Here is a 21,990-nt window from a genome sequence, read left to right on the forward strand (position 1 = left end):
TCATAGGAACAGCTGAGGCATATGTAAGTCAGTGCTGACCAGAGCTTAGTAAGAATTGTGGTTCTACCAATTTGAGATACTAGTAGCTGGCTGCTATGTTATAGGCATTGTGTAGGAGTATGTCAAACACCTGCCTGCGATAGGGTACAAGAGAAATTTAATTTAATAAGTTTTGGCATTTCACCAAGTGGTATCTCCTCCTCATTCAGCTATATCAAGTGATAAACTAGTTTAAGTACTTTGGCTGTTAACAAGAGTGAAAAATTATTGTCTGATTAAATTTCTGCTTCAGAAATTTGGGAAGGAATTTGACAAACACTTTGGAAAAGGAGGTTCCAAGCTGCTAAATATGACAGACAGGGACTTCAACAGTATTGTGGAGCCTCTTTTATTAAAGATGAGAGATTGTCAAAAAGAACCTGGAAATCTGAAGGAGTGCTCAACTTGGATGAGTGACTTCAAACCAGAATTCTTGAGGACTGAGCTGGAAGTTCCTGGTAAGCTATGGTTTCAGTTGGTAATCTGGAGAATATTATTCCATTGCTAAATGAAATAATGGTTATTAAAGTTCATTTTCGTTTAATACACTGCATAGTTAAGACCTACAGAGTGACTGACTGACTATCTATTCTTAAAAGTAGATAAACTTTTATTCTTTGGCAGATACTTTCTGACCATTATGACTTCTTCTAAGCAACTTTTGCAGGATGTAACATTTATTTAGGAGTTCTGTCCAAATGTATTACCAAAATCTAATAGCTCACGTTAAAATAAACACATACCGTATTTTTCGCTCTATAGGACACACCTTGTTTTAGAGGGGGAGAACAAGAAAAAAAATTCTCCCCCTCTCTGCTCAGCGCCCCTTCAGCGAAGCGGCAGGAGAAACGGAGCCCCTTCCATTTCTCCTCCCGCTTCGCTGAAGGGGCGCTGCGCAGCTCTCCTTCTCTGCTGAAGCCAGGAGAGTCTTGCTCTCCTGGCTTCAGCAAAAGGAACCCGAAGCCTCCAGAGCGCAGCGCGAGTTCCAGCTGTGCTCCAGAGGCTTCACGTTCCTTTCGCTGAAGCCAGGGGAATCTATCCCTGATGCCTGGAGCAATGCGAAGCCTCCGAAGCGCAGAGGGAGCGCTCCCTCTGCGCTTCAGAGGCTTCGCGTTGCTATCACTGACGCCAAGGAGCCTGCATTTGCTCCAAAGGACGCACACACATTTCCCCTTAATTTTTGGAGGGGAAAAAGTGTGTCCTATAGAGCGAAAAATACAGTACCAATTGCAATGAATGATTGTGGTTGGAATTTATTTTAAAACCTGTAGTGGATCTAAGAGCCACAAAGTTAATATGTCTTGCTGGTGACACGTCTGAAGCACAGAATATGTGGGCTCCTGTGCGAGACACTTTTGCTCCTTATTTGCCACTGTTCAGGACCAAGTGCCACCATGTATCCTTAGCAGCCACAGTCTTTTCTAAAAGAAAGGAAACTGAGCTGGGGGTTGTTCCCTGAAACCGGTCTTTGTCCTGCCTCCTTGGAGTCTAACATGGTTAGCAAGGCTGATAACCAGCAACTTATTTTGAGGGCAGTTTTGCTGTCATGATCAGGATTGTTAGAATAATGTTGGGATCACACCAGCACAAACAAGATCATGAGAAGAGTCTCTTAGCCACAGGAATTTTCTGCCAGTATAATGTTTCTACCTTACTCAGCAATTGTGGATAGGGTGGAGGGCATGCTGACCAGGACAGGAGGTCAAGGGACAGATTTTTGCTTTTTTTAATCCTTCCCTCAGTTGGAACCAGTGGGGGGGGGGATTAACCATGCCTACCACAGCCTAGGGCCTCTTAAAGGGGCCTTGCATCCAAGACTTCCTGTAACCTGGCTCCAGAATGCCCCATTCTACAGGATACAGATGTCAAAAACACCACCAGCCTTACACCCATGGAACTCTCTGCAGCTGATTCCCCCCCCCCCCTCAGTGGTAAAGGGGCACTTTCCCCTCCATCCACTGGATCAGTAGGCTAGGAATGCACTGTTAATCACACAAATGTTTGAAAGCTCAATTAAAGCATTACATTTTATTTATTCAGGTCAATATGACGGTAAAGGAAAACCATTGCCAGAATATCATGCACAAATTTCTGGATTTGATGAGAGGGTATGTTACTATATTAATGTGCATATTTTTTCATGTGTCTATTGAAAGGTAAAGGTACACTTACGGATATATTAATAAGTGTGCATTGTGCATATAAACAGATATCACCCACATCTGGTGAAATTTTATATCTATAGTAACTTTTTTCTGCATTCTCACACTGCAGAGATGCAGATGGAGTTTCTCCTATAACGTAATTTATATATTGCAATGTTTTCTCACCCTTTCTTGAGTGAAAACCTTTCCCCACCCCATTTTGTCCAAGATAAAAGTTATGGAGTCCATCCGGAAACCAAAGCGTATAATTATCAGAGGTAGCGATGAGCGGGAATATCCCTTTCTTGTGAAGGGAGGAGAGGATCTCCGGCAAGACCAGCGCATTGAGCAGCTCTTTGATGTTATGAACACCATCCTTTCAAGAGATGCTGCCTGCAGCCAAAGAAACATGAAATTAAAAACTTACCAAGTTATACCAATGACTACCAGGTAGGGGCTTCCTGACCTCCTTCACATATAGTACAGTGGTACCTCGGGTTACATATGCTTCAGGTTACAGACTCTGCTAACCCAGAAATAGTGCTTCAGGTTAAGAACTTTGCTTCAGGATGAGAACAGAAATCATGCTCCGGTGGTGCGGCAGCAGCAGGAGGCCCCATTAGCTAAAGTGGTGCTTTAGGTTAAGAACAGTTTCAGGTTAAGTACGGACCTCCGGAACGAATTAAGTACTTAACCCGAGGTACCACTGTATATGTGCTCCAGTCTTTGTTGCATGAATTAGGAGGAGAAATGTCTTTACAGCAGGCCCACCATATAAGGAGAACCTTGGAACATCTTTTGTAGGGTTGCTCAACACCAGTAATTGCAAACTGGCAATTTTTTGGCAAATTTTTTCTGTGTTGCTTGTTTAACTGCAAAGTTTTCTGTGTCTTCCCGTGAACTCATAATTTTAAACATGTGAGATATCCCGAAGAGCAGGCTGTGCATCTTTGCACTACCCAACCATCTTCCTTGACCGTTTGTCTGAACCTATGGTCAGAACATAGGGAAGATTTATCTATAGAGAAACAGTAACAACCAGGTAAATCCATGCATCAGAGCAATAAAGGAAGAAGCAGCATTAGATGCCTATCATAATGTTTAGCTGGTGCTTTATACTGCTTTACAAATGGATGCATATAATTTGCTTGAGTGAAGCAGATTTTCCCCCCAAACTCTTGCTTACCTTTTTAATTCTTGTGTGAATTACATTTTAATACACTTTAAGTAGTGAAGCTAAAAACAAAAGAAAAGTGTCCACTAGTTTGCATCCTCTACATTTTTACCCCTTTATTAAATAATAATTTTCTGTGTTTGTTGTTACCTTGGCTATATTTTCTTTCAGACTAGGGCTGATTGAGTGGCTTGAGAATACCTGCACTTTAAAGGAGTTCCTTCTGAAGAACATGTCTGAACAGGAAAAAAACGATTATAACAGGTAATGAAGGTGCATAAATCTGTTTCTTGGATGTTAATGGCATTCTTTGGAGATAGCTGAAGAATTGTGATAATATCCATAGGAACAATTGGCATTAATCATCAGATGTCAAAGTACTTCCTATCTTAGATTAATAATTGGCAGCTATTTGTTTAACGGGTGACACTTCACCTCTGACCTACATTTTCTGTCTGCTTCTTTAAACAAACAGCATGTATCACCCATGGCTTCTTCGTCATTTTCTTATCAACAGATTGCTTTTTACAAGCAAAGGATTTTTTTTTTAATGTTACTTTGAATTAGGAAGTGAACTTCAGTCAGAATGGAGAGTAGTATAAATGCATGTTCAGCATTGAAATCAATGGAAATGGATTATAATTCCTGTGATGGAGAATCTGGAGAGCCACAACTCTTAACTTGTCATTGTGACCAGAAACCATATCCAAAGCCTGTTCTGATCTTGGGACTAACTTGTACTCACATGAGCAAACCCTATAATGTTGAAAACAAACCAGTAAGTGTAGTGACAGGCAGTGACTTCAGAGGGGGAATTGTGGCTGTTTTATTCTTCCTCTGTCCTGCTGTTGCTACGCTGCTCCAGAACTAAACCATGGTTTGGCTTAACATTATGTGTGCACCCAGGCTTGTGGTTTGTCTTCTCCAAACAAATCATGAGCTGTCAAATCAAGAACAAGCTTTGGTTTTTACAGATCATGGTTTGTTGAGAGTGAGACAAACCACAGCTTAGCTCTAGATAGCGCAATAGCAGTAAGAATGGGAGAAGATGAAAGTTTATCTTTGTGTGAACACTAGATTCTAGAAGTGAACTTTGCCTTGGAAGCAGAACATGTTTCGCTTCCTGTTGAGTGTGTTTCATTTGTAAAATTGAGTCCCCTGCTGGTATGGGAAAGCAGTTTAAGAATGTTTTGGTTTAAGAATGGACTTCCGGAACAGATTAAGTTCATAAACCAAAGTACCACTGTGTTGAAATTAAGGAGCATAGTTAAGTTAGTTCCATTATATTTCAGTGAGTCTGCTCTGAGTACGTGAGTTAAATACCACTCAGTATTCAAAGAGAATACTGATAAACATAACAATCATGTAGAAAGTACTAATATTCAGAAACTATTTCTTAGCTAGTGAAGCAAATTATAAGTTATTCTTTACAAGTTTACACTTTTAAGGAGGTAGTTGTGGAATGAATTGAATTAACAGTGCTTTAAATGTATTGTGCCTCATTTGGAGTGTTTTTCACTGAGGAAGAAACTGCCAGTGTGTTCAATGCTGAAGAATCGGTTCATAAAGCTGTACCAGCTGTATGTTACTTGGAAGAAGACAGAAGGAAATGACAAAGCTTGCTTAATGTGGTCACGAATGTGTTCTGCAAGTCAGGAACTTGTGTAATACTAGTGTGCCTATTGAAATAGAAATTTGCTATAAACAAACATTAAGGACAAAATATAGTAGACTCAGTACTTCCTAGGAGCTCGTTCTTCAATGATGCTTGGAAACAGCATCTCTCGAAGTTCACTTTCAGAAATGGTTTGATTCATTAATTGCTCTTTAACAGCACAGTACCCCAATGCTTGTGTTCCTTTCAGGTAATATAGAAGTAAATTACTTGCTTTCCCCCCTTTTTATTCAGCTACAAGGGTCCTCGTGCTGATTATACTGACTGGCTGTCCAAGATGGCAGAGAAGAATACAAGCCCTGTTGCACGCTACACATACATGTACAAGTGAGTCTTAGAAATAATTGTTACCCATTTATCTCTCAGTGGCTTGTGATATCATCAACCATGCTATCCTTCAACAGCTGTCCAAGTCAGGGGTGGGTGGCACCAATTCTATGATGTGAGGCCCTTCATTTGCCTCCTCCACGAGGGATCTGGAGGGTGGCAACACTAGAGCAAGCCTTTTCTGCAGTGGCTCCCTGCTTGTGGAATGCTCTCCCCAGGGAGGGTTGCCTGGCCCCTTTGTTACATACCTTTAGTTACCAGGCAAAAACATTCTTCTTCTTCCCCCAGGCCCTTTGGCCAACTAAACAATCCATGGCCTTTTAAACTGTGTGTGGGTGGATTATTTTGTTTTTGTTTGTCACAAAGTTTTGTATTTTTGTGCTTTTATATTGTAACCCCACCCTGTGTTCCTTGGGTAAGGGTGGTATAGAAATTCAAATGATGATGATCATTAAGTTTCTTCCCTTACTAATGTGGCAGAGATTTTCTGGTTGTGCTGCTGGCTACTGGCTCATGTCCACAGAAAAATTGGGAGTTAGAAACCCACTTCTTCCTTTTTTAAAAAAAAAAGTAATCTGCAGTGATTGCATGCACATATTGGTGCCCCTTCCCGATTCCTGCATTGGCTTGAAGAAGCCGATTCTTACAGAAAACGTTTCTCAGGGCACCAACGATAAAGGGCAATATCAAATGGTGCTGTCCTGCTTGCATAACATATCTGCTTGCACAAACAGGAAGTTCCTTTCTGCAGTCTCCCTCCACCCAACCTACTCTAGAAGTTGTGGAACCCACCAAAGGAACTCTGCCAGGTCTGCTGCTACCATGCCTTGCCCACCATCTCTGCTTGGGAATCTAAGAGAGCATATTGCCGGTCCAAAATGTTCAATTCAACCTAAGGGTGTGTGGGTGAAACCAGTTCTCTCTGCTTGATTCCCATTTTCTAATTATATGGTTATAATTGTCATTGTTTTGCTCACTTCTAGGAGAGCTGATCGTAAAGAAACAGTGATGTCTTTCCATCGCCGAGAGAACCGTGTTCCTGAAGACCTGTTAAGGTGTGTTCTTGTGTAATATGGGTTTCAAAATAGTACCGAGGATTAATGTTGCTGAATGAAGGGTTGCTTCCAGTAATCCTCATATGGCCTCCTCATTTTTCCACATGCAGGCTGCTGGCCCGCAATTCCTATTAGAAACAAAACAAAACACCAACCCTCTCTTTGGGCCCTTCAAACTTCAGCCTGTGCCACACTGATAATCATCTAGCCCCTTCTCCAGTTTCCGATTATTAGCATGTGGGTGGAACAGTGAGGAAGATGGGCAGCTCTTTGTTCTGAATTCATAATGTTTCCCCTTCTTAGAAACAGCTGAAGCCAATCTTAATATGTATAAATATATTGCTTTTCTTAAGGAGGGCCTTTGTTAAGATGAGTACAACACCGGAGGCCTTGCTATCTCTGCGATCCCATTTCGCCAGCTCCCATGCGTTGATGTGCATCAGCCACTGGATTCTTGGTATTGGAGACAGACACTTATCTAACTTCATGATCAGCATGGAGACAGGTGGCATGGTGGGAATAGACTTTGGACATGCGTTCGGTTCTGCCACACAGGTATTCTCCTTTTCAAACTGTTTTTTTTTTTAATATTAAATTGAATGGAACGCTAATAGGTCAGGGGGACTGTAAAGATTCAGAATCGCTCTTGCTTCCTCTTTGGGATATTTGTTTATTTTGCTTGTTAGTCAGGTGGAGCAGGATCTTACATGATACTGCCTGTCCCCCCGCCCCACTTTTTGAACCTTGCACACTACTTAATGACACTTTCTGGTTTTCTTCAAAGTCTTTATTAGGCGTTACAGATATAGACCATCTTAAAACATCCCTATGCAAAATTTTAAAAATATATACAAAGAAGCAGCCACAGAAGATATATAGTAATAGAACTTCCTGAGTGTCTTCCTGTTAAATCAAGCCATTCATCACTCTAAGAGTTACTGTTGACAGAAACTCAGCCACCCTTGCACCTCCAGGTTAATATCAGACAGGTAGAATCTGATATTTTCATTGTGCCATGATGTTAAATATGTATTTTCCCTCTTTTTGGATAGTTTAAGTACCGTAGCTGGTTGTACAGTGGACAGTAGAAAAGAATATGTTCTACATCCTCAACGTCTATCATTTCTAGGGATGTTTAAATACCTGCCCTTAACAAAGGCTGAGGGGAAAATATTCAGTTGGGCTAACATAAATGCACTGTGTTGGGTTGGAATTGCCGTATTTTTCGCTCCATAGGATGCACTTTTTCCCTCTTAAAAACTAAGGGGGAAAGTCTCTGCGTCCTATGGAGCGAATGCCGGGGGGAGGGAGGCAGGAAAAGCCCCCAAGAGCCGCACACAAGCTTCGTGCGGCTCTTTTCCCCAGGAGGGAGAAGGGACCACCGCTCCCCAACCTGTTCTGGGGGCTGGGGACGGGGGAAGCTCGGGCTCCTCCCGCCCCCAGGTCCGGGAGCGGAGGCAAGGCAGTTCGTGCTGCGCTCCGGGGGTTTCAGGCAGCTATCCGCAAGCCTTCGGAGAGCAGCGGGAGTTCTCGCTGTGCTCAGAAGGCTCATGGATAGCCGCCTGGAGAGTGGGAGGGGTCGGTGCTGGAGAGGCGCTGCACAGTTTTCCCTCTCTGCGCAGCGCCCCTACAGCGAAGCGGGAGGAGAAATGGAAGGGGCTCCGTTTCTCCTGCCGCTTCGCTGAAGGGGCGCTGAGCAGAGAGCGGGAGAGTTTTTTTCCCCTGTTCTCCCCCTCCTATAGTCGGATGCGTCCTATAGAGCGAAAAATACGGTACTAGCTTTGAGATATACCGTATTTTTTGCTCTATAGGGCGCACCTAGTTTTCAGAGGGGGAAATCAAGGAAAGAAATATGATCCCCCCCCCAAGCTCTGGGAGAAGCGGACAGGCTGCATGCAGCCTGTGCGCTTCTCCCTGCTATTGCGGGAGGTGGGCGAATTCCCCCAGCTCCTGCAAAAGCGCACAGGAGCCGCACGTGACTCCTGCGAGCTTTTCGACCAGGAGGGAGAAGGGACTTACGTGGCCAGTCGGTCCCTTCTCCCTCCTTGGGGAAAAGCCCCCAAGAGCGGCGCGGCTCCTGCGGGCTTTTCTACGAGGTGGGGGAATTCGCCCACCTCCTAGAAATGCCCGCAGAAGCTGCACACCCTTTAAAGAGCGCATGGCTCCTGCGGGCTTTTCGACCCAGCTTGTGGGGCTGGCGCTGGGCGGAAGCGCTGCTTTCCCCCACCGCCAGCCTCAAAGACCAGCCTCTCCTGGCTTCAGCGAAAGCAACGCGAAGCCTCTGGAGTGCAGGCTTCGGAGGCTTAGCGTTGCTATCGCTGAAGCCAAGGAGCCTGCATTCGCTCCATAGGACGCACACACATTTCCCCTTAATTTTTGGAGGGGGAAAAGTGCGTCCTATAGAGAGAAAAATACGGTAAGTGATCCTGTTATTGGTTGTATTTAACCCATAGAACTTGGGGGAGCAGATTTTCTTTACAGCTGACTCAATGTTTTGTTTTTCAATATCCCTTAATCTAACTTAGATATATTATAAATATATAGTTCACTAGAATTATTAATTTCAAGTTTGTTGATCTTAATACAGAATTTTATTGTAACATCTGCCAAATAAAACTCAGTATCAAAGGTTACCTCTCCTCAGATATCCCTAACACGAAAGATGTAAAATAAGGTTGTCTTCCTGCCCCTTTCCTCTTTATTTTTATCAGATCATCCAAAAAACAGAATCACATGCCCCCCAAATTAACCAAAACCCAGTCCCACTTTTACTGTATGCGGATGATGCGACCTTATTATCACTGATGAGGATAGGTTTGAATTGTCTTTTTCTTGAGTGTAATATTTTAAAAGTATGCATACTCACCTGGAACATTCAGGGAATAGTCCAGCCATTTTTAAGCAGGAGCTTGTTGTCATAGCAGAAGACTGGAAAAATCAAAACATGGTATTCAACTAAGTTTTATTCAAGGAAGACCCACTGAAGTTAATGGCCCTAACTCCCCCCCCCCCCATGTTGAAGCACGACAATCTTTTTAAAACAAAAAACAAATAAAACCACCTCTATCACTGTAATACAGTATTAGTAAAACCAAGATGGTGAGGATCTGGGTCTCCAATTCATGGCTACAGAATGGATCACCTTAAATTGTTGAGTAAAAAGGCAGAAAGGAGAGCAAGATTTACATGGGCCAAAAACAGAGATGGCAAGCTGAAAGCTGCTGTAAGCTCCCTGAAGAAAAGGCAAGATAAACATATGCTGGTTTCATTAAAAGCAATTTCCCTTAAATATTATACTGAATTCTGCCTTTCCATAAATGACCTGTATGAAAGAATTATGAATCCTGATGTATGAAGGAAAAGAGCAATTGTTAGTGGTTGAAAAATTCATAAATAATAAATAAACTTTTAATTTTTCTTGTATGCAGTTTCTGCCAGTGCCAGAGTTGATGCCTTTCCGTTTGACTCGCCAGTTCATTAATTTGATGTTGCCCATGAAGGAATCGGGTCTTCTTTACAATGTGATGGTGCATTCCTTAAGAGCCTACCGTGCAGATCAAGATTTTCTCATTAATACTATGGATGTGTTTGTGAAGGAGCCTTCCTTAGATTGGAAAGTAGGTTCTTTTTTTCATCCCGGTTTGTCTAAACAAAGAAGAGGAATGGTTATGTGAATGCTGTAAGGTAGGGGGTAGCCATTGTGGTGACCACCAGACATAGTTGGACTACAACTCCCATCATTCTTGGCTACAGGCCATGCTAGCTGGGGCTGATGGGAACTAGAGTCCGGCAACATTGGCTACTTCTGCTGTAAGGAAAAGAGTGACTTGTAAAACTTCCTATTTGGTACACAGTGATAGAGTTGCAGTTTCCCAATGTTAGGTTACATTGTTGTGTTTGTGGCAGGGATGGCTTGCCACAAACAGTGCATATGCCAGGAGGATTGAGATGGGAAAGAGAGGAAAGAAATTATGGGTGGGAATACCATTCATGAGAGCAGGGATTTAGGGAGGGAGGAAAGTGGGGTTAGGAGTTGGATAATGGGGGGAGGAAGAAAGATCTGGCTTAGAAGAGGTAGGGATGGTTTGAGAAGTGAGTTGTTGATCAACAGAGAATGTAAGGAAGAATGCCCCATAGTCTATTGCTTTGGGGTAGGTCAGGGGGGACAATTACATGCTTAAGTATTAACCAAAACGTTGGGTGAAAACTCATGTTTTTAAAGGATTCGTTACACAAAGTGCCGTATTTTTCGTTCTATAGGACGCACCCGACCATAGGACGCACCTTGTTTTAGAGGGGGAGAAGAAGAAGAAAAAAATCTCCCCCTCTCTGCCCAGCGCCCCTTCAGCGAAGCGGCAGGAGGTGCTGCACAGAGAGGGGGAGATTTTTCCCCCCTTGTTCTCCCCCTCTAAAACAAGGTGCCATTCAAGGTGAGTTCAGTCACCTTCAGGCAGCTACCTTGGAAGCCTGGAGAGCGAGAGGGGTCAATGTGCACTGACCCCTCTTGCTCTCCAGGCTTCAGTGAAGGCAACCCGAAGCCTCCGTAGCGCTGTGGGAGTTCCCACTGCGCTCGGGAGGCTTCGGGTTCCTTTCAACCTGCTCTTTGGGGCTGGTGGGGGGAAGCCCACCGCCAGCCCCAAAGAGCAGGTCAGGGAGCAGCGGAAAGGCACGCAGCCCTCCCGCTGCTCCGCGAGCTTCTCGGGGCTGCCGCTCGCGGTCTTGGCTTCTGCCATAGCCACGCGCAACCTCTCCAGCCGGGAGAGCAATACCGCCACCTCCTGCAAAAGCCACAGGAGTCATGCACACTTTAAGGAGTGTGCGGCTCCTGTAGGCTTTTCTACGAGGAGGGAGAAGGGACTGACTGGCCGCGTCAGTCCCTTCTCCCTCCTGAGGAAAAGCCCGCAAGAGCAGCGCGGAGCTTGTGTGCAGCTTTTGGGGGCTTTTCCTGCCTGCCTCCCCCCTGCATTCCCTCCATAGGACGCACACACATTTCTCCTTCATTTTTGGAGGGGGAAAAGTGTGTCCTATAGAGCGAAAAATACGGTAGTTTGTACCTCATTAGTCATTTTTAGAAAACACTTCATTCAAGAATGTCCAGCCTTCCAATGCCGCCACAGCACTGCTGGAACTCATGAAGTAAGTTCTCATTCCATGCCAGCCTGATAAAGTAAGAAATCCAGGCACTCACCCACAGTTCCTTTTGACAGCAGCATCACCTTTACCATAATCTGGAACAAAGCTAACATGGGAAGGAGCCACCCCCTAAGGACTACTCCCATACAACCAGGACCTACCATAGCAGCCTGGCAAGGGCACACACTGCAGGGTTCCCACTGTGAACTATCAGAAGGGAGGAATTGCCTGTCAGTCCTTTGAAGGAGCTTAAAACAAAATTTTAAAATAAGATTGACTACTATCTTTACATCATTACTCTTCCAGTCAGTTATTAGAAAAGTGTGCACTTTCTGTACTGAAAATCTAAGCAATACTAAAGTAACCATAATGCCATTTTCCTATCATTTTTACCATATTCACGCCCCCTCAAATATCTAAATATCAGGCATGTCTGTCATGCCTTGTACTTAATATCATGCCTTATGCTGTGATGTATACTGTGAAGACTGCAGTATTGTTTGTCATGATTGGGTATGTGCCATTTCTTTCCAGAATTTTGAATTGAAGCAGTTGAAAAAAGGAGGCACATGGACTAAGGAAATAAATACAGAGGAGATTAATTGGTACCCCATTCAAAAAGTAAATTTTGCAAGAAGAAAATTAGCAGGTGCTAATCCAGCAGTGATTACCAGGTATATGTTTCTCTCAAGTGCTTTGAAATGTTCAGCGTGTCGATTTGCTTTCCCAAATGAGGCTGTGTGCAAGCACAGAACTCATAAAGTGTGTGATTTAATTGAAACAAAAATGAATAATTGCTGGGGACCTGCAGTAATTATCTAGGTAAAATGGGAAGTTGAGCACCTTGGTGCATTTGCAGAAAGGAAGCTCACATTTTTAAAAATTAAAAATAAAGCATACTTTGCAAGCAGGGTCAATGCTGCAGCCCCATTGTCTGAAGGCAGGGCTGCCGGAAGCCAGGCTTTCTTTTTTCTTTTTTTAACAAACCAAAAGTTGAACAAGAAATACCGAGTAAGGGAAAAGCTTACCTGTGCATACAGCTCTTGAGCTAAAAAGAGAGAAAAATACCGTATTGGCCCAAATATAAGCCACACCTTTAAAATTAAAGGGGGGGGGAAAGACAATACCCAAATACAGTGGCACCTCTGGTTAAGTACTTAACTCGTTCCGGAGGTCCGTTCTTAACCTGAAACCGTTCTTAACCTGAGGTACCGCTTTAGCTAATGGGGCCTCCCACCCCCACCGCGTGATTTCTGTTCTCATCCTGGGGCAAAGTTCTTAACCCGAGGTACTACTTCTGGGTTTGTAACCCAAGGTACACTGTAAAAGCCACTCCCTTAAAATTCCACAAACACTCACACCTGTTCCATTTTACCATATGTCTGTTTCAGCAGCGATATCATAAAAGCCAATTTTTGTAAGGTCACGAATTTAAACCACACTTTTAACTTTTCACTGTCGGAATTTGGGGGACAAGTGAGGCTTAAAATCAGGCCAATACGCTATTGCATCTGAATAGGGAAACTTGGGTACACTGCTTGATTTTAATATCAGTGATTTAATATCATTTTTTAAAGTGATGAATTACGGCTGGGCCATGAGAAATCAGCTGCCTACAGGGATTATGTTTCTGTGGCACGAGGAAGTAAAGAATATAACATACGAGCCAGAGAACCAGAGGATGGACTTTCAGAAGAAACACAGGTGAAGTGCCTTATAGACCAAGCCAGAGATCCAAATGTCCTTGGCAGAGTTTGGGAAGGATGGGAGCCCTGGATGTGAAAAACTGAATCCTCATCAGCGCCTGTCTGCTAAGATTACCAGAATATTTCAGTTTATCTTGGAAGTGAAGACTGATCTAACTGTGTACTAGTAACAAAGAAGATGGTATTTAATGCACATGAGTCGAAGTTGTGATGTAGCAGAAGAATTTCAATGATATATGCTGACAATTTGTTAATGTCACATTGTTTGAGGTATTAAATTAGGGAAACTTAAATCGTTATGTTTACAGCTCAGTAATTACACATTTAATTGCTGTTGCTAATGAAGGAAAAGGGGGGAAAAAACACTGCCTCCCCAAAACTTAGGAAAAGCCAAAAGAAAAATTAAAGTTGTGACTTTGCTATAGACAGAAGAGGAATCACAATCTTATGTTCTCTAGTGATTTGCTATTGATGTAAGTAGGCGACTTGCACAATTATTTGTGTTAATTAGTGCAACTTTGTCTGCACCAGATGTGTGGTTCTATAACAGCTAACCTTAAGCTGACATTTGAATATGTGATACCCCAAATAAGCAGCAGTAGTCATGCCAGTAGTCCTTAGGCAATAAAGAACTATCAACAAATTCGGTATCTCATGAAGATGTTTTCCTTCTGTTGCCAACTTGGCTGTAATTCTGATAATGAAACAGGCAAAGTTACAACTTCTATTGCTCCCAAACTTGGAGAGGGGCAAACTCTGCTTTTGGAAGATTAGGGAATATTTGATACTGAGGCATGTTGGTAAAATGTTACTAAACTAAGTCTTCTGTTTACTCTCTCATGACTTCTGTGCATTGTGAAGCACAGCAAAAAAACATTTCCCTCTTAAAAGATATACATTTACTTGGTTTTGCACTGAGGTTTTCTTCAATAGTTCATTAGCAAAGGAAAAGCAAGGTGAAAACCTTGGAACAAATATTCTGTGATTAGTGCAATATTTTGAATGAATGGGCATTATTTGACAAACCTATTTAAATTACCTTCATTTCAGAAAATGTTACGATGCAGCTAATACTTCTGTAGCTTCATTTTGTATTTTAAAAACATAAGAATGCAAAAGCAGTTTAGAATACATTAATTAGATATGTCCTAAAGCCACTTTTTTAAAAAAGTCTCTCCACTTACAGAGAAATCTCCACAGTAATAGAATGGTTCACCTTTTATATATTTGTTATCAATAAAAGTGTCAAGATTGGAAAGTGATGTGAAAGTGTTTTCAATATGACTTCAAACAAGTGTGCTTGCATGTCTGTGTCATTATGTGCATTTCAGAGTCTGAGCAAGACACCTTTTTGCACAGGCCTTTAGGAGTAGAAGATGGAATCAGCACATCTGTCTGATTTAGCCGTTATGGTTTTATTGTACTATACCAGGGGCATCCAACTGCCAAGAGACTGTGATCTACTCACGGAATAAAAAACTGGCAGTGACCTACCCCTTTTGTTGGGCTTTTTTAAGGGAGGAAAGTCCCATTTGGGAGTAGTTCAGGTAAAAGTTCTTGAGCATTTTTTAGGGGACCAGAACGACCTATTGGACAACCCTGTACTATATGATTTACTGGGATTGCATGGTTAAGGGTGGACTAAAAAATTCTTATAAAGTAAAATAAATGCATTATTGCAAATACAATTTGATAACACACAGGTATGTGATAAGATGCAACCACTCACAAATCAGATATCTGCCTCAGATATCCTTTTGTTCATTCCCTCATCTTACAGAGCACTTTACCCTCCAAGCTTACAGGTCAAAGTTCCAAGTTTATAATTTAACCAAGTCCTTAATTGATAGTCATGTATGCATAGCAGCGTTTTCAATCAGGCAGTCTGGTGGAAATGACATAGCCAGCAATAATTAAGATTTCAAAGGTGGAAGATCTGGTTGTCAAAAGGTTTAAATGTCCAAGGCTACAGTTTAGTTCCCCCACCCTTTGCCTCCCCTGCTCAGTATTACTAGGTTGCTCCCGGTTCCAGCCTCCCCAGCACTGCCTATCATGCTATATACAAATTTCAAACTCATTCTCTTGAGTGCTAGTGGTTATGCAGCCAAAACAGCAGCCAACAAAAGGGCCAAATCTGCAAGGTTAGGGGAAATCTAGTCAAGGCCCCACCCCCGCTTTATGGTGAAATAAGAGACATGGACACAAGTATTTTAGGTTAATGGGCTAAAAAAGGCCTCTCCAGGAAGTCACACAAGGGTTAACAATCTGTAGGGGGAGCTTGCTGGTGCAAATAAACTGGAAGCTTTCCCCTAGGAGTCATCCCACCACCTGGGCATCAGACAGGAACCACACAGTCAGATTCCTTTAATGGAATACCCTTCAAGGGGAGGGGTAGGTGATGGCCACAACCTCCCTTCCAACACACAACGCACTTTCCAATGCCAAACCTAACGAGGTATGTGAAAAACCAAGTGGCTTTAGCCAATCTGCCAAGTGGAAAAAATTCCTACCAGGACCCTTCAACAGGCGACCAACCGAGGTCCATAGCAAGGTCAGGTGTTGAATCCATGACATTAGACGGAGGGCAGTCGGGAGATCCATGCGTGCAGGATCCAAACAGGTGGAGCTCGGGGTAGCTTTAAATGCAGCAAAACCATGCTGAAATGGACCATGGCTCAGGCTACCTTAATGGGCCCTTTCTGTCAATGTTTCTGCCTCCATGCCCAAGCAATGGTTCTGACTATTTGCAAACTCTCCTCAAAAAGGGAACAGTGGAAGTATGTCCACACAAGGCAACATATATCATAGTGATGTTCTGGAGAATAAAAGACCCAGTGCAAATTGGCAGTTTATTCTGTTAGAATTTAATCCATTTTAATTATTATTGTCTTGCATTGTTACTTCATACAGTTGGTCAGTTCTTTGAAGACAGCAAAAAATAACATTTGCTGCATGTCAAGCCAGTATTAATCACACTTCTTTCTAACAGGACAATGCATTTTCCAGGCAGAGCAAATGATTAAAGTTTAACTACCTACCTAGCTAAACATTCTCTGCTGCTAACATACACTCCACTATTTCATCCCTTCTGCTATGTAAAGTGACAAACCTTTGGGGCCTTTCCAGTGAGGATACTGGATACTCTTTAGTGTTCAACAAAGACAGTCAGACCAAAGCTTTGGTATTAAGTGGCTGCAGCAACATTAGCAGAAACACATGAAGTTCCAATAACAACCAAAATGAAACTAATACTCATAATGAGATAGTAGGTGGATGGGGTGGGGGAACATTTTCATACATACTGATTAATAGGCCCTCCACAATCCTAAGCCAGTGAGCCATGAGAATTGTACCAAGCTGATTATCAGTTTGATGTTTCCAAACTCAGCCCTACCCTTTCTTTCCTCTGCACTCCCCCAAAACTCTGGCTATGGTAGCTACTCTAGCACTTGCGGATTTCTGAGCTGGCAAGGGCATTTTCAACTACACAAGCATCCCCCACCCCCAACATCAAGGGAGTAGAAATAAAAGGCAAAACCTATAAACTAGGGCTCTTCGCAGACAACCTAATGGTCACAACACCAGACCCCATAAACAGCCACCTTAACCAAAGAACTCAACACATTCACAATGGTGTCGGGCCTACAGGTGAACTTTACAAAATCTGATGCCATGTGTTTCAACACCATGATCCCTCATATCCAAAAAGAATTCACTGACACCACACCAAAAAAAACCACAACCTTGCTGCACCAAATCCAGATAGTTAAGGTTCTTGGTTATTTGTACCCCTAACTGTACCTCCACAACTACAACTCCATATGGGGGGAAATTAACAAAGACTTGAAGAAATGGAATAAAGCCAACTTCACCCTCTCAGAATACCCATGATCAAATTTTATAACGCAACCAAAAGTAACCTACCTATTCCAAACTCTCCCAATGTGAATTTCCCCAACCCAACTCCGTAAATGGCAGAAAAAAAGCTACATTCGTTGATCTCACACAACAAGCCATGAATAATACCCAAATACCTGCATCTCCTCTCCTCAGGAGGAGGAGGATGAATTCCCAACATAGAACTGTATTACATCGCCAACCAAGTGTGCCACACAATCCCATACAACCTAGTAGACGAAACAAAACAATAGGTGCATATGGATACAATTCCCACAGTGTACCCATTCCTCCCACAAACTAAGGAAAATTCCCACAACACTAAACAGGTTCACACAGGAAATAAAAAGTAGGAAAACTACTCCAACCCCATCCCCATGAATACCCCTGGCTCACCACCCAATATTCTACCATGCAGCCCAAAGCTTCCAAATAAAAACATGGCACACCAAAGGCGTACACTGCATAACAAGACAAACTAGGAGACTGCTGAGCAACAATGAGCAGAGCTCAGGGGAGTGGGAGGCCAGCCAACCAAAAGAGTCTCTGAGGTGTACTTGCCTGGAGGCAGAGTTGGTAGCCAAAGTCAGGTCCAGTCCTAGGGTCAGGCAAACAGCAATCCATGTGGTCAAGCAGTCCAGGGGCTTAGGGAATCGGATGGTCAAGGGTAAAGACAAGCAGGAAGCAGCAAGGTCAGGCTAGGAACTACAAGCCTTGTTACCAGCACCTGACTGCTGCTGGAAGCTCTGCTTAAGAAGGCTGAAGCCAGCTGGTTCTCATCAGCTTTCTCCTCTGAGTCCTTGATGGGCTGATCAGCTGCAGGTGGAGTCACTCCGCCTTTGGGCTGCTGTTCAGCAGGCAAAGCTGACTCCTGGCCCATGACAGAGACACTCAGATATCCTGGCTGACTCACAACCAACTACACACCTTCTTAAATAATCCAGCAATAAAAGCAGCAGCCACTAGGCCTAACTGCCTTTGAAAAACTCCTCCTAATAACTGAGGGACACAGCAGGGGGATGGTATTCACAATATACAAAATAGTAGTCCATGACCCCTCACAATAAAGACCAATGAGAGAATGAGATAGGATATGAAATAAACCCTACCCAATGGTGTAAACCAGTGGTTTTCAACCAATGTGCCATGGCACCCTCAGGTGCCTTGAATGATGGTCAGGGATACCTCAGGCCTCTTAGAAAAGCTAAGCAACAAATTGAAATTAACACTGGGACAAACAAAAGAGGAGGCCTTCACCCTGGTGTGGCTTCCCTTCAAGACAATAAGCTAAACTCCCCAACAGCAAATGAATTTATATGGCTAACCCAGGCATCCCCAACCTTCAGCCCTCCAGATGTTTTGGACTACAATTCCCATAATCCCAGACCACTGGTCCTGTTAGGGATCATGGGAGTTGTAGGCCAAAACATCTGGAGGGCCGTAGGTTGGGGATGCCTGGGCTAACCTGACCCAACAACCCACCCCCCATGCACGCAACCAAAACTCGCAACAATCAACCGACTGCAACCAACCAGGCCCTGGGATCTCCTTTATCTCACACCAACAAAAACAAATAAATGAATAAACTAACTAACCACATGACGCTGACACAAATCTCCACAAATAAACCATCATTACCCCACTTCTTTCTCCCACGTCTCCCTCCCACTCACCCCCCCCCCCGCACTTCACAATGATAGCAGTGGCTTACAGCAAATGTAACTGACCTGTAGAAAGGACTTTATGAACTGAAAACAGAGACACATGTACCTTTGTTATCCATGAAAATATTTCAATTAAACAAAATGGTTTTTTTTATTTAAAAAACCCTACACAAGCACACCTGCTAAGTACAGAGGATTAACTGTGGCAGTCCAGCTGTTCCACTGGCTCCCACAATTAACCTTACAGCATATGTGGCAGACAGCATCCACATCCAAAAACCCATTTCCTATACATACCGTATTTTTCGCCCTATAGGACGCACTTTTTCCCTTCCAAAAATGAAGGGGAAATCTGGGTGCGTCCTATAGGGCGAAAAATACGGTAGTTTGGCCTCTGCTGGATAAGGGCCAATGATTTTTTCTCTCTCTGTGGATTTCACTGGTTGTGCTGCCCTTGTCCCGCTATTATTAGTATGTTATAAATTTTTAATTAATTTTAAAAAAAGAAATAAATGCAGTTTTATGATGTAACTGAAAGCCTAGGAGGGACATGGAAAGATGCCTTGTACCAAGTCAGACTGTTCATCCATGGTGCCCAGTATGGGCTAGACAGTACTGCCTAGCAGTGGCTCACCAGGGTTTCAGGCAGAAGCCATTCCCAGTCCAGACTGGAGATGCCAGGGATTGAACCTATGACCTTTTGGATGCAAAGCTTGTGCTCTTACCTACAATACAAACCTTTGCTGACCCAGTAAATAGTCTGAGAACCTATCTACATTTTAAACTTAAGTTTCGTGAATGACATTGACATGGTATTAAGAAAACTGGGACTTGTACCTTGGTGAGGGTGCTGAGACACATCTGCCAGAGAGTTCTAACCTGTCTCGTAAAACTGCAATTCTCAGTATTCCTCAAGGAGAGGGAATAACTGATTAGACAGATTTCAGCAAAATACCAAGCACCTTCTACATCACACTGGCAGTTGAATGCACATCTCTCCTGAATGCCACAAAATTATTTCCCTATTGATCATACCCTTAAGCAGAAGGAGAAGTGGAGAACCTGTGATGTTTTTCTAGGAGCTAAACAGGAGGCTGAGCTCTGTGGATGCCCAAGTGCAAGATGGCAAACCAAGGATTTTATTCATCAGTGGTTACCTGCTAGGAAGGTGCCTGGATTTTTTTAATCCTTGCCCTTAACTGAGACATTTTACCAGTTGCCACTAGGCTCACTTTTTGTTGTTGTTGTTGTTCTACCCATATTCATAAATAAATTGTTAGTTGCACTGTTAGTATACTAGGTTGTCATTAAGTGTCCCAAGGCAAGCTGTGAGACTTGCAGTGCAACTTTAGAGTTTTGTTGCTGAACATTTTCATTTGTTTGCAATAGCTGTCAACTTGCTCTAAAAAAAAACATACGAGGCAAAAGTGCTGTGAAGCTTGCATTTTTTAATAAACCAACTGTGCTAAGCTCAATATGCTTTGTTGTTGTGATTCTCTAAATTATTTGTGGTACTTTACCTGAAAAATACCTCCTACTTAAACTTCAGTCTGTGCTATTTCTGGCCTTAAATGTTTCCTCCTTGGAGGAATAATTGTGGAAAAGCTTACTAAATGTTTTTATAGATATTCCTCCCTTTCTGATGTTTATTTTCAGCATTAAATTTATGATTTCTTTGTCCTCTACTTCATGCATGCCTATTTCTAATGGTCATATGGAAACAGAATCATCTGTTGTTACTCTGCAGTTTGCACATACTTTTATCATCCAGAATATTACTACTGTACAGTATTATTGCGATATTCAGCCACAAGGGGGCAATGCTTTGACGGTTATACTAAGGAGATAAATCAGCGGGTATTTTCTGTGTGAAGTAAACATAAAAGCAGCTACAGAGGGGAAACTGGCACGGCAAAGCAAAAGAGAAATATTAATTTGTGTCCAATTACTTTGTGTTTTTAAAAGATGGACCAGCTTTACGTCAAGGGCTGAGGAGGAGGCCAGTCCATGTTTTGGCCATTTTTTCTAGCTATGAAATGGGCGCTAAATGTCGCTCAAGTCTATAGCAAGGGAAGTTAACTTTAAAAAAATTCCGATGGACTCAGATATCCAGCTTCAAGGGCAACGTTGGTAAACGCAAGATAAGCTGACTTTCGGGTGTTTTCAAGGCACCTCCTGCTATTCTAATCAGGGTACCCCCGACCCTTCTGACGTTACAGTAAATGTGCCTCTAGTCTGCCTTGCTAAGCTAACGTCCAAAGCCTGGGTTCAAATGTCACTACTGGGTTCAACTAGCCTTCAGCGAGTCGCAACGATCTACGACGATTCCAGGAAGGGAGGCAAAGTCAGGCGAAGTCGCCAACGGGAATAGCTGCAACCACATGTGGCTGCCAGAAGCAAAACCCCAGGGCTCCCCTCTCTCAAACGCTGCCGTCGGTTCTCTTGACGTCTCACTGACATCAGTAGCTGCGCTGCCTAACCCAACAGCCAAGGGGGGAGGCGAGCGGTTGTTAGGAACAGATCCATTCCTTCAAATCCGGACGCAAGCACAGAAAAGAAAACAAATGGGGGGGCACCCCAGGAAATAAGCTAGGAAGGCTCCTGCGCCATCCCAACCCCCCCCCCGCTGCACATTATTGGAAATCCCACCACGGCTGCCAGCACAATGTGCAACTTGGGGGGGGGTTAAGCTTCGTGCGCCGCAGGTGTCCCTGCTCCAACTGCCCTCGCTACACCTGGCAGGACGGCGTGTCGCCCCACTTTCTCCTGCGCGGAGGGCTTGAGGAATTTGACCTGGGGAGGGAATCCGCTTCAAAGCCGGAGAGACGACTCTCTCGCTGCTCGCGGCTCCCCAGACGCGGCAAGACACCAACCCGGGTGGGTTCGGGCTTTTCCTCCCTCCAGGGGGCGCCCTCGATGTACGGCAGTGGCGGGGGGGGAGTGGGCGGGAGGAGGAAACGGCAGTCCCCGGTCGCTGCCCTCCGGATCAAAGGTGGCAAGGCGGGGGGGGGGGGGGTTGAAGCACATCCCGCCCAGACCAATCCCTGACGGCTGCGGCTGCTGCCGCTCCCGCCGCCCCCTTGGCAGCGAGGCCCGAGAGCGCGCAGGGCTCTCCCCGCCCTCCCTTCCCGCCCCGCGGGGCTTCTCCAGCAACACCCTCCCGCAGTCACAAGGGC

The 21,990-nt window shown here is 43.8% G+C and overlaps 1 protein-coding gene and 1 long non-coding RNA gene across 2 annotated transcripts in view; one reads left to right on the forward strand and one right to left on the reverse strand.

Annotated features, from left to right (window-relative positions):
• PRKDC (protein kinase, DNA-activated, catalytic subunit) overlaps positions 1-14,415 on the forward strand; it is an 86,641-nt gene extending 72,226 nt beyond the window's left edge. Inside the window, exons 77-86 of the mRNA XM_053396208.1 lie at positions 293-497; positions 2,080-2,147; positions 2,413-2,633; positions 3,529-3,621; positions 5,267-5,359; positions 6,343-6,414; positions 6,768-6,969; positions 9,843-10,031; positions 12,082-12,221; positions 13,125-14,415. Of these exons, the coding sequence (XP_053252183.1) occupies positions 293-497; positions 2,080-2,147; positions 2,413-2,633; positions 3,529-3,621; positions 5,267-5,359; positions 6,343-6,414; positions 6,768-6,969; positions 9,843-10,031; positions 12,082-12,221; positions 13,125-13,329 (1,488 nt within the window). The 3' untranslated portion in view covers positions 13,330-14,415. The remainder of the gene's footprint in view (positions 1-292; positions 498-2,079; positions 2,148-2,412; positions 2,634-3,528; positions 3,622-5,266; positions 5,360-6,342; positions 6,415-6,767; positions 6,970-9,842; positions 10,032-12,081; positions 12,222-13,124) is intronic.
• LOC128417497 (uncharacterized) lies at positions 422-21,805 on the reverse strand. The gene is made up of 4 exons (XR_008331480.1): positions 21,608-21,805; positions 9,281-9,342; positions 2,370-2,576; positions 422-543 (listed from the first exon to the last, which is right to left on the reverse strand). It is a non-coding gene; the product is annotated as an uncharacterized LOC128417497 (long non-coding RNA).
• Between the last annotated feature and the right edge of the window lie 185 nt (positions 21,806-21,990).

Source organism: Podarcis raffonei, chromosome 7 (genome assembly GCF_027172205.1).
Source record: "Podarcis raffonei isolate rPodRaf1 chromosome 7, rPodRaf1.pri, whole genome shotgun sequence".
Taxonomy (NCBI): Eukaryota; Metazoa; Chordata; class Lepidosauria; order Squamata; family Lacertidae; genus Podarcis; species Podarcis raffonei.